Source organism: Periplaneta americana, chromosome 7 (genome assembly GCF_040183065.1).
Source record: "Periplaneta americana isolate PAMFEO1 chromosome 7, P.americana_PAMFEO1_priV1, whole genome shotgun sequence".
In the NCBI taxonomy this organism is placed as follows: domain Eukaryota; kingdom Metazoa; phylum Arthropoda; class Insecta; order Blattodea; family Blattidae; genus Periplaneta; species Periplaneta americana.
Genome location: NC_091123.1, coordinates 121,891,688 through 121,904,749, shown reverse-complemented (window position 1 = coordinate 121,904,749; position 13,062 = coordinate 121,891,688). Strand labels below are relative to the sequence as shown.

Genomic DNA, 13,062 nt, shown 5'->3' with positions numbered 1-13,062 from the left:
ACGTAATGAGCGCGCTCCGCCTACCCATCTCCACCTGTACTGTACTCAATGTTTATGCGCAAACGAAGAGCAGTGGCGGACTGCCATTATCATTGTGTTGGTCGGAGTGTTCCACCGTTTCACAATGTCTTCTAATCATGGCCGTAGTACATTCAAGGATGAAAGGGAAGAGAAATATTTATGTGTTAGTGGGGAGAATGTGAAATGCTTAATTTGTTCGAAAAATTTTAAGGGTGTGTTAAAATTCAACATGCGGCGATACTACTAACTCTTTATAAAGAGTATAATACAATTACAGGCATGTTGGACATGTGAAAATAATTTATTTTGGGGCTATCTGTATAACTGTTGGTTATACATAATAATCAGTATATTATAGAACGTTTACACTTAGTTCCGCATGACAAACATATAGTTTTTCGTTTAATTTTAGGTAATATTTAATATTTTGATAAATGTAAAATAAGGAAGTACAAACACAAATCACACACGTGTTCTCAGTCTTCAAACAATAAAAGCTTCTTGCTAGCTATGTTCTAGCTTGGAATATTGGTAAATCAATGAAGCCCTTTACAAAAGCATCATTTGTAAAATCGTGCATACAGGAGGTTACTAAAATACTGTGTCCAGAACAAAGTCAAAGTTTAAGAAAATTAAATTGTTTCCAATTACAGTTCAGAGAAGGAATTTCAAGATTGTAAATGTAATTGAATCTGAAGTCGAAACCACAATTAACCAGTTTGTAGCTTACTCACTTGGATTGGACGAAAGCACAGATAGAAATGACAAAGCTCACCTATCCATTTTCATCCGAGGAGTTAATGAACATTTTACTGTGTCTGAATGTCTTCTAGATGTAATTACAAAATACAACTGGAGAAGATCTTTTCCAGGCACTGAAAGGCACCATAGAACAGAAGAGGTTTAATTTGCAATGGCTTGTGTCAATAGCAACAGACGGGACTCCAGCTTCATATATATATATATATATATATATATATATGAAAATAATATACAAACTTATGATATTTCTTATTATTTTGATGTTATTATTTGTAAACATAAGCACACCGTTGCCGCGATCCCCCACTGATCGCTCCCATCTGTTGAGGTACGAGTCTCTTCCCCTTCTCTAGCCTTACAGCACACTGTGTTCGCCGGGCAGCATCGAGAACACGAAAGACTATACGCTTTTTGGAGACCTCTGCTGTAGATCGTCCACGACGACTGTGAAAAGGACGGCACGTATACTCCTTACACTCTGTATACAGAAGAGTTTTACATTATACTAGTATAACACAAGGAGTTAGTATCGACACTTAATACAAGACAGAAATATTCATGAAGCGTTGTTGAATGTCATAAATTGACCTACAGAATAAAAGGTGTGAGAAATTAGGTACTTCTTTTATTTGGCCCTAAATAATCTTATGTTTGAGTTGGATTTTTTTATATCCAAACCGAGGTTGTTAAAATATTTCTACTGACATATAACCCACTCTTTTTTGATAGCACGATGGACTTACCGATGGAGTATGAAAGTCACTTTTTACGCTTATTTATGAAATTAACTGTTGAATTAGTTACAAAATGTTCACGATTACATACGAGGAAGACTATTAATGAAAAAAATATACTGATAAGCCATGAACATTTTTTATAGTTTTTTTTAAATAGTCCTACATGATTCCCTATATTTGGCACCTACTATTATTGTAATTACTCTTTTTTTGTAGTCGGAATATACTGTTACTATCTGTGGAATTTCCCAAGAATATTATTCCAAAACTCATTACCGAGTGGAAGTAGCCAAAGTACTGTATACTGTTTTTAAGGTATTGATAGTTTACTATCTTTTGAATAGATTTAATAGCAAAACATGCTACATTTAGTTTGGGGGTAATTTCTTTAATATGATTTTTCCAATTTAACATATCGATTTGTAAGCTGAGAAATTTGATTGCTGTTGTTTCTATTTGTACCTCTTTTTAATAATTATTGTTCTTGAAATTTGCGAGATTCTATTTGGGCAGGATTTAAGTTGGATTATGTTACTTTTTTACAGTTTAATACTAATTTATCGGCTGAAAATCAATCAGCATGCCTGACTGTGAAAGGAGTGGGGCGGGGTTCAAATTCTGTTTGGGACACGTTACCAGGTTGAGGTTTTTTTCCGGAGTCTTCTGTCAACTCATTAAGAGCAAATGCTGGGTAACTTTCGGCTTTGGACCCTGGACTCATTTCGCCGGCATTATCACCTGCATTTCACTCAATGCTAGATAACCATAGCAGTTGATAAAGTCGTAAAATAAACCATTTAAAAACAAACATAGGTCCAAAGCAATGTTCTCAAAGTTACAAACGATTTTTTTTATCTAACGGTGTAGTAAAGAACGCTACAGTACATCGAATATGAAGGACAAAACGTTCGACATGCATTTACTTTTACGATAGAGGTAGAGTATGCCATTTGACTCTCTAGCATCTCGCGTCTACTGAAAGGTACATTTAGGTTGTTGGAAACGCTATTGGAGCACCGCATGCTTATACATCTATGCATCAATCGAATTGTAGTTGCCTGTCATTCAGTTTGTAGTTGTGCAACATTCAACAGTGATCTGTGCTTATATGTAGCTTTGGGGGCATTTAAAGTATTTAGTGCATTCAAGTGAATCGGTGACTTTGAGAATTACATCAGTGAATTGTGAATCCTCGTCAGTACGTAGATTAGCGGCAATAGGAATTGACGTGCTTTTCTGTGACGAAGGACTGAACTCTGTGTACAAATGGTTGTTCACCACATGGAGCACCCGCTGTAGCAGTGACACTGAAGGTCTCATGGCTCCGTAAGTATTATTTCCTTAGACCTATGTTTATTATAACTTATTAAGTTTGATGAAGATTGTCTACAGTATCGTGAAAGTCTATAGGCCCTAATATTCTTTGCTTTACATTCTGTGTTCATGTATTATTCTAAGTGAGATACATATATATTTATCTAGAGTGAGATATGGAGATATTTAATGATTGTGACTGAGCCACGGAAATATTTATCTAGAGCGAGATAAGGAGATATTTATCTGGAGTGGAGTAAGGTTGATAATTATGCAGCGTGAGATACGGATATAAATATGCAAAGTCAGATAGAGAGATAATTGTGCAGAGTGAGACAGGGAGATAATTATGCAGAGTGAGATAGGATGATAATTATGCAGAGTGAGATAGGATGATAATTATGCAGAGTGAGATAGGATGATAATTATGCAGAGTGAGATAAGGTGATAATTAGGTATGCAGAGTGAGATAGGGAGATAATTATGCAGAGTGAGGTAGAGAGATAATTGTGCAGAGTGAGATGGGAAGGTAATTATGCAGAGTGGGATAGGGTGATAATTATGCAGAATCAGATAAGGTGATAATTATGCAGAGTGAGATAGGGAGATAATTGTGCAGAGTGAGATAGGAAGATAATTATGCAGAGTGGGATAGGGTGATAATTATCCAGAGTGAGATAAGGTGATAATTATGCAAAGTGAGATAGGGTTATAATTACGTAAGTTAAAGAAGTGCTGAGTTACTTCCTCGTATTTCGTTTATAGACCTTCAAGTGTTCAGAGCTCTCTCCTCACTTATACCGACATAACTTTGGTGACATTACGAAAGTTTCACGCCAGTGTACACTCGCGCTATGCCTTGCATATACGATTCTCTAACAGATTAGGTTAAGTTGGTTTAGGCTTTTGGGGTTTTCTATAGCACGCGACACTGAAGATTTCTTTGGCGAGAAAATTAGAAAAAAAAAAAAAAGAATAATTTTCAGCGGGAATGTAGTTTTGAATAGGAAGCATTCATAAAGGACAGGGGTCGTCAGCACAGAGCACCATGGGTCTAGCTTCTCTTACCCGCGGAGAACACAGTGCACCATGGTGCACTCGTAGCTGCTAGCGGGTATGCTCTCTACCTCTTCCTGCTGCACGACGGGGCACACGGGACGGCTCCGCTTACCCTTTGCACATTTCAGCGAGTGCTGACGACCACTGATATAGGACATCTTCTTCCATTCACCATTCATTCCAATGCATCCTTCAGTAGACAGTTTCTTTTCATCCAGTGACCCAACCAATTTCTTTTTGATTAGTTTCAGCATCATTCTTTCTTCACCCACTCTTCCAACACAGCTTCATTTCTTATTCAGTCTGTCCATTTCACAAGTTCCATTCTTCTCCATATCCACATTTCAAATGCTTCTAGTCGCTTCTCTTCACTTCGTCGTAATGTCCATGTTTCTGCCCCATACAATACTACACTCCACACAAAGCCCTTTACTAGTCTCTTCCTTTGTTCTTTCCCCAGAGGTCCGCAGAAGATGCTTCTTTTTTCTGTTAAAAGCTTCCTTTGCCATTGCTATTCTCATTTTGACTTCTTGGCAGCATGAGCTGCTCCTTATAGTACACCCCATGTATTTGAAGCTGTCCACATGCTCTACTGCCTCATTTAGAATTCGCAAGTTTACCTTCTTTACTTTTCTTCCTATGACCATGGTCTTCGTCTTGTTGGCATTTATCTTCATTCCATAGTGCTCACAGCTGTCATTTGCTCCAGTAACATATTCCTTAGTATCATCTCCTCTTCTGCTAACAACGCCATATCAGCACAAATCTTACACACTTTATTGTTCTTCTCCTACTGTCACTCCTCCCATGTTCTGAACACATTATTATTATTATTATTATTATTATTATTATTATTATTATTATTATTATTTAGCAACGGTGGTCTAGTGGCTAGAGCGCTGGATTAATCCTGTGGAAACGGGTTCGACCTCCGGCGTACCATAGATTTATGACAATGTTGTGGAAGTCCGTGGTCCGGGTAACATTTTTTCCGGTAGCTCTTGTTCCCCTGTTGTATCCCAACAAACCTGCATAATTTCTTCTCGTAGTGTAGTAATGTAGATCAGCCTCGTATGGCGCACCCTGGGCAACAACTCTGTCAGAAAATTGATCTACAGTCTACCGCTGTGAAGTAACGGATAGCATACCTGACCGTGAAACGAGCGGACCCGGGTTTAAATCCTGGTTGGGACAAGTTAGCCGGTTGAGGGTTTTTTTTTTTTTTCGGAGTGCTTCCTCAACCCATTAAAAGCAAATGCTGGTTACTTTCGGCGCTGGATCCTGGACTCATTTCGCCGGCATTATTACCTTCATCTCATTTAGACGCTAGGTAACCATAGCAGTTGATAAAGCGTTGTAAAATAACCAGTTTAAAAAAACCGATCTACATTACTGGCTGCATATGGATGAATGGTGAACATTAAAGTATCCGCCATTAGTAAAAATATTATTATTATTATTATTATTATTATTATTATTATTATTGTGGAAGTAACATATTTATTACTTTAATATTTATATTACTGTATGTTATACTCCGCTTGAAAAAATATTTCTATGAATTCATTAATTTCTAAGGATATTCATTCCTGTTCAAATTCAACCTCGCAAATTTCTAGCGTAATAATTAACAATAGATCCGTATTAGAAATAACAACCAAATTTCTTGGCTTAAAAATCGATGTGTTAAATTGGAAAAATCATATTAAAGAAATTACCCCCAAACTACATTCAGCATGTTTTGCTATTAGATCTATGCAAAAGATAGTAAATATCAATGCCTTAAAAACAATATACTTTGCATACTTTCACTCGGTAATGAGTTTTGGAATAATATTCTGGGGAAATTCCACAGATAGTAACAGTATATTCCTGTTACAAAAAAGAGTAATTAGAATAATAGTAGGTGCCAAATCTAGGGAATCTTGTAGGACTATTTTAAAAAAACTACAAATAATGCCCATGGCATGTTAGTATATCATTTCATTAATAATCTTCCTCTTATGTAATCGTGAAAACTTTGTAACTAATTCAATAGTTCATAGCATAAATACACGTCAAAAAATGACTTTCATACTCCATCGGAAAGTCTATCGTGCTATCAAAAAGGAATGCGTTATATGTTAGTAAAATTTTTAATAGCCTCCCTATCGATATAAAAAATGAAACTCAAAACATAAGATTATTTAGGGCCAAATTAAAGAAGTACCTAATTTCTCACGACTTCTTTCTGTAGGTGAAGTCATGACATTCAATAACGCTTCATGAAATTGATACTAAAATTTTGTGTTGTACCAGTAGACTATATTGTAAATCTCTTCTGTATATATTTCATCTAGACTGTGACTATAAATTAAGACTTTATAATAGTATTAAGTTTTTTGACTTGTTACATATTCTAGCTGTGAAGCAATGTATGAATACCATGGAATGTTAATAAATACAATAGAATACAATAGTAATATATGAGTACAATGGAGGTTAATGTTCTGTAGGTAAATCATCATGCAAGTCTCAACTTTTAACGTTTCACGTCATTTTGTGGGGAATAAATTTACTCGTAATGTATTACGTTTTTATCTTTGTTATAATTTATAGTTTCTTTAACTTCTAGGTCATATCGCGACAGCTCATAGTTTTAGGTTTACTATTGAGTAGACTTGTTGTACTATCAATTATTTTCGTGGTAATTGGTGTCCAATTTGGCATTCGCGTTTACTTAACTGAAAATTAGTTACATTCAATCCAGGAAACCACTGAAAAAACCTCGACCGTATTAGTCCCCACATCGAACCTGAGACCTCTCGTTTGCAAATTTTAAACGTTACCGTCTGAACTTCCTCGCTCGTTTGTCTTACGTTTTATGTCCAGTTTCTTTCTAACTATTTTGCACCAACTTTTCTGGATTTGTATTTCAAATTCAGCATGTAATCTTTATAAAGACTTTTATAAAAAATGTTTTACTTACAATGAAAATAGTACATCAATTGAGTCTCCCTTGTGTTCACATGCGGTAATATTTTGTCATTCAATCAGTTAAACACAAAAGGGAAACTATAATTACAATAATGAATTTACCTGCTGCTTGGCTTGTTCAAAGTTGAATCTAACCCCTTCGTGTACAGACACAAGCGCTTCTCTATCACCCCATTGTTCAGCGGCTTTTTCCACTAGTTGGCCTGTTGTTAGAGGGCTCAGTGGTTCATCTCCGGGGTAGTGCAGGTAGCTAGCTTTCACTGCACAGCGCCATTCCGTTACAGATAACCTTAAACAAATTAACATATGAATTTATTATTAATAAAAGTCCTCTCCTTAGCACTGAGGTTCCTCTTCATCCTTCTATATCGTCATTGTTCCTGCAATAACTCCTATGTGCAAAATAGACAATTTTTCAGGAGGAAGGAAAAACACATTTATTCATCCTATGGCAGCCGTACATTGGAGAGTGCATTTTTACATTTTCGTAACAAAGATATATAATTGCATATAGGAGATTTTATTATTTGCTGTATTACTATTTAAGTTATTTAATAGAGAAAAAAATCTGAAAATCGATAAATATGTCACATAGGAGTTATTGCAGGAACAACGACGATATATATGTATATATATATATATATATATATATATACACACACACACACTCACACTCACACTCACACACACAAAGAATGCGTGAAGTATCAATTACAAAAAGAGAAAAATTCAGACTAATATTGCTTTATGGAATTCAATCTTTTAAATGACTCCTCCAAACATTTCAATTATATACATGTCATCCTCTTCTGATACGTCAAATTCTTGCATATGTTATCGCTGGTCGTCCACGTCGTTTACACCCTTCCACTTTCTATTCCTGTACTAATTTTGGTATCCTCTCAACCCCTTTATCCGGGCTTGCCCGTACTAGGGTAGTATTCTTCGTTCAACTGATGTATTTATGTCTTCTTTAACTTCTATTATTCTTCGTATCTCTGTGTTTATCTTCTCTCCCTTAGATGCCCTCGATGACCTTTTTTAAGAACTCCAGCTCTACTGTTTTGAGCTTCTTAATGTGTCTCTTGTTCTTTGTCCAGGTCTCCGCTCCTTATAACATTATTATTATTATTATTATTATTATTATTATTATTATTATTATTATATAGCGATATATTTACGAAACTATGAAAGAAGAATATCAAAATATGGATAATGAGAGGGTGTCGGGTGGAGTTCCCGGGTAGCTCAGTTGGTAAAGCGCTGGTACGTTCAACCAGAGGTCCCGGGATCGATACCCGGCCCCGGAACAATTTTTCCCTTGAAATTATTCAAATCTGCTTTACAGGGAGCTTTACCTGAAAGACTAGATTTGCATAATGGATAATGACATTTTACATGACAGGATATGAAATAGCTTGATATGATTTTTCTCGGCTTTATTTTTGATACTCGGAAGTTAATAATAGACATTTAACTAAAAGCGTAATACTAACGCAAAATAAATAATAGTCGACAAATTGAAATTTTTTCCGTGTGTCTGGTGTGTAAATGGGTGGATTTATCTTATTTTGAGGTATTATTGTGATGTACCGGAGTATGTATCATATGTATTTCCGTGCAGGAATTCTGCGTTACCATATGATGAAGGAAGGGTGGAGCGGAGAAAAATGTTCTCCGGCACCGGGATCGAACCCGGGTTTTCAGCTCTACGTGCTGACGCTTTATCCACTAAGCCACACCAGATTCGAGTTCCAGTGCCGGATTGAATCCTCTCAATTTAAGTTCCACCTCTTAGTTTCCCTTTAGTGGCCAATAGAGACCGGCAAACCACACAAGATTCAATGCCCGTACCGGTACCCGGTTGCCGTCAGGCTTGGGTTCCGGTGACGATACGAAGCAAGTTAAATTTTAGCCTGCACCCATTGAGCCTGGGTTTTATAGGTTCAGTCCAGGCGGGACCCAAGAAAGCCTGCCTGTTTGCTCGTATTATAAGGTAGAGTGACTTGCATTCACGGAAGCCAGTCTGCGCTGTTTAAGATGAAACAGTACTAGTTTGAAACCTAAGTTCGTTGGCTATTTAGTCACTTCAAAAAATCTTTATCTTATGGTCCAACACGGCAGATAATTCTTGATTAAAGAAACACAGTTTTACGATTTATTGCGCTACAGAATTCATAAAGTAATAAGACAATATTATACATTTCATATTCCTGCAAAGTGCATCTGACTCAACAAAATAGTAACATTTCGTAACTTGTGACTAGTTGAGAAGGGAAGGGAAGGGAAGGGAAGGGAAGGGAAGGGAAGGGAAGGGAAGGGAAGGGAAGGGAAGGGAAGGGAAGGGAAGAGAGACGAGAGAGAAGAGAAGGAAATATGTCGAAAAGATATTGGTAACAATTATTATGAATATCAACAACTATTGGAGAAAAATATTTCATTTTAACTTTTTCCTTGTCAACAATTAAAAGCCTCATGAATACCTGTAAAGTGTATAAAAGTTTTTCGTTCTACAGAATATTGATTTGCTATTTAAATTCTAAGGGACAGATTTCTTTTTATTTATGAAGCTGAAAGTTTGAATGGTTTGCATTAAATTTATATTACTACAATGAAAAGGAAAGTGCAAGTAATTTATAATAACTGTTGGCATTTAATGGATATTATGTTGACGAGAAATAGTTTTCTTTGTCTTTATTAAAGGTACGTTTCAGAAGACTACAAATTAAGTTTTCAGTAGTTTGCCTATATCTATAGGCTTCTTGTCAGGTTTGAATGACTTGGTTAATATTTATCATGCAACTGAAAGCAGCAGTCTGACGCAGGTCGGCGGAACCCAACAGTCCTTTCGGGTCACTCTTAGTACGTGGACGTCCAATTCCTAACAGAAATTAATGTTTTCAGAAAAGAGCTAAGACAGCCCAGCCACTGGCCTTTACAGAGGGGGAGCAGAAGCGAGTGGGGAAAACCGGGATGCGCCGTAGACAAACGGACGACAGTATCTGTGCGAAAATATAATTCAATATTGAAAGCTCTTTCGTCACTGGAAAATGCGAAAATATTTCTGGGACGTACAATACTCACTAACTTAGTACCGGTACTGTTTACTGTAACCGTAAGGCGACTTTGACTGCATACGCAGGCTTGGTTCTGTGTGGAGGAAGTTTGAAAGTTTACTAGTATAGAGGGTGAGAGTGAAGTGATTCAAAAACTCAGGTACAATAAAAATTGAAGTAAAAATAAAATGATGTCCCTGTCACTGAGGGACGTTTACTGTCGATGACATAGCTCATCTGCCCTGAACCTTGGGGAAGTTAGGGGTGTTGTTTAGAAGGGTGTGAGGCTAACTTTGGAGCAAGTGGCTGGCTAACGGTACTTTTGGTGTGAATACCCTCTGCTTAATCCTCTTTCTATTTTCTCTAAAAAAACATTTCTCTCTCTTCATTTGTACTTGGAAGACGAAGGTGAAAGTTTGCTTCGTAGAATTGCTAGAGTAAATATATATTCAAAGATAAGACGTAGCAATATAACTTTCATGTGTAGTGTACTCCATAGTAACGTGGCGCGGAATTGGTAAATCAATATTTTTATAATGCATGCTACATTGTATTTCTAATTTTCCCTCCATCCACTTCATCCACTACTAGTGCGAAACTACTACCCCAACTCCGCATTCCTTCCAGGGCAGATGAACTGTGTCACTGACAGTACCTTCCTGTCTACTCATAACGGTCCGAAACATAACTGTCTCAGCCGGAGAAGGTGGAGTGTGGAGTTAAGGATACACTGATGTGAAATGTTTTAATTTTTGGTAAAAAATATTGATCTTTTGTTTTTATCTTTAAAAAATTGTTCATGGTGTAGAGATGTCCTCTGCCAATTTTCATGGCCATACGATCTGTCTATCAGCTGTTTAGGGCCACATTTCGAAAAGGTTGCGCGCTCTGACTGGTAATGTAAATCCCCCGTCCACGCCCTCAACTCTGAATTCTGCGACGATTGTGGAAATTACGCTGTATTTAATATATTATTTATTACACTACTGTTTGTGAAAAGACAACACCCAGATAGAATGGCCCGAACGACTCCAATCTCGGGAGATGTGTAGAACAGTGTACCATCAATAATTGATTACATTTCCATAGAAATGGCGTACACATAGGCCAAACAGTGACGTCTCTTGTTTCGCCAGCAAGGCTTTCAAAGGAAGTGGAAACATGAATCTAGTGTAGGTATGCCTCGTCGACGAGGAAGGCCTCAATATCAGCACGTGAATGAGTTCGGGGGGAATGATTGTACTCCAGTAAGCAGGTTTGTCATACCGTGATATTTCCGCTCGTACAGGGCATGCTGCTATGACAGTGATGAGTGTGTGGAACCAGTGGATAGAAGAGGGCCGTACGCATAGACGAGCGGATACTGGACCACGTAATGTGACCACAGCACGGGATGACCGCCATCTTATCCTCTTGGCCGTGACGGACCGTACAACTTCATCCACAATGTTGAATCGACGTTGGAGTACTGCATCGTGTGTTGGTCTATCTACCGTCGTTCGTCGCCGTCTTTTGAGGGATGGACTAGTGGCTCGCATGCCGTTGCGACGGCTTCCATTGTCCAGAAACCATCAACGTCTCAGACTATAATGGGCACATGAACACCGTCACTGGCGTGCTGAGTAGCAAAATGTAGTGTTTTCGGACAAGTCATGCTAGTCCTAATTGTCCTACAATGATGGTTGCATACATGTTAGACCCTACCATGGTGAACACAATCAGAGAGCTTGCATTGTTGAGCAGCATAGCGGAGAAAAGCTAGTGTGATAGTTTGGGGCACCATTGGATACAATATGCGATCTCGCCTTCTACGTATTCAGGGCAATCTGAACAGCAATCGCTACATTAGGGAGGTTTTAGAGCCCGAAGTACTGCCCCTCCTTCAGGCAACTCCACATGCCATATTTCAGCAGAACAATGACCAGCAACATGTGGCGAGGATTGTGCAAGCCTTCTTTGAAGAACGACGGGTATCCTCTTCCCTGGCCTGCATGTTCGCCAGACATGTCGCTCATTGAACATGTCTGGGAAATAGTTGGTTGGAAATTTGTTCGTCATGGTCCTCCAGACCGACCCTTGACTCTTTGTGGATTCGCATACAAATTGCGTGAAGGGAGATTCCCCAGGAACATATCCAGTCTCTCTTTGATTCCATGCCACGACGCTTAAAAGCTCTGATTGCAGCGCATGGAAGCTTCACACCATACTGAAATCTCATGGTCACAGATCAGATACAATTCTGTAATTCTAATCATTTGTATATTGTTATGTACCTAATCTGAGGTATCAATTTCATTTCAGTCACATGTATCTTTCTTGGTGTTGCAATTTCCACAAACATTTGTGTACATTAGATTTCTAATTCAGACAGTGTAGCTTCTCGACTTCTCGAAATATTTCTTCATAGGATCCAACAGGTGTCACTTCAAAGGATGCTTTCCTTTGAAAAATATTCAGTTACCAAGGAGACCACAACTCTTGTCTAAAGAAAAATTCCATTTGTTGCTAGTAGCCATAACAACGTGTTTTCCATGCTTGGTTTTTGTTTTGTTATACAAGAAAAATTTGCAAATATCTAACAGTTTTATTGTTAGTGTTATAGTAGTGTCTACAGTCTAGAGTGATTTGTTTTCATAAGTTTACATGTTTTTTTTTTCTCAGTCATCATCTTTATTTACTAGTGCAGTTAGGTGTGCTCTGCTTGATAGTGTATATAAGAGTAAGTTCTGACTATAATAAGCAAGGCCTCTATATCTCAAAATGCCTAGAAAATCAAAAAGATTTAGTTCTTATATATTATTATCATCCCAAACTTTGAAGTCAATTTTCTCCACTTTCAGCTTTTGTACATTTTGCATTGCTAAAAATGCTACTCTTCCTACAAATTTTGTACTATATGCATGATTTTTTTTGTAGCGGTTTCTGAATGTGTTCTTAACAAAACTTACTATCAGGATTATACCTAACATTCATATTTCATTTAATATTAATTTTTCTTTATGCTCGAGTTGATTTTTTTTCCATTTTTACACTTTAGTGCGTAAAACATTTTTTTTTAATTTTTAGTAGAATAAAAGGAAACATTGTACAGTAAGTTTTATTTCCGAGGGTCTGACAAGTATATAGACAAAATTTCA

At 37.3% G+C, this 13,062-nt stretch overlaps 1 protein-coding gene across 2 annotated transcripts in view; it reads right to left on the bottom strand.

Moving 5' to 3' along the window:
* LOC138703414 (medium-chain acyl-CoA ligase ACSF2, mitochondrial-like) overlaps positions 1–13,062 on the bottom strand; it is a 107,532-nt gene that overhangs the window by 46,415 nt on the left and 48,055 nt on the right. For both annotated transcript variants that reach the window (XM_069831252.1, XM_069831253.1), the window contains exon 2: positions 6,972–7,158. In XM_069831252.1, the coding sequence (XP_069687353.1) occupies positions 6,972–7,158 (187 nt within the window). The remainder of the gene's footprint in view (positions 1–6,971; positions 7,159–13,062) is intronic.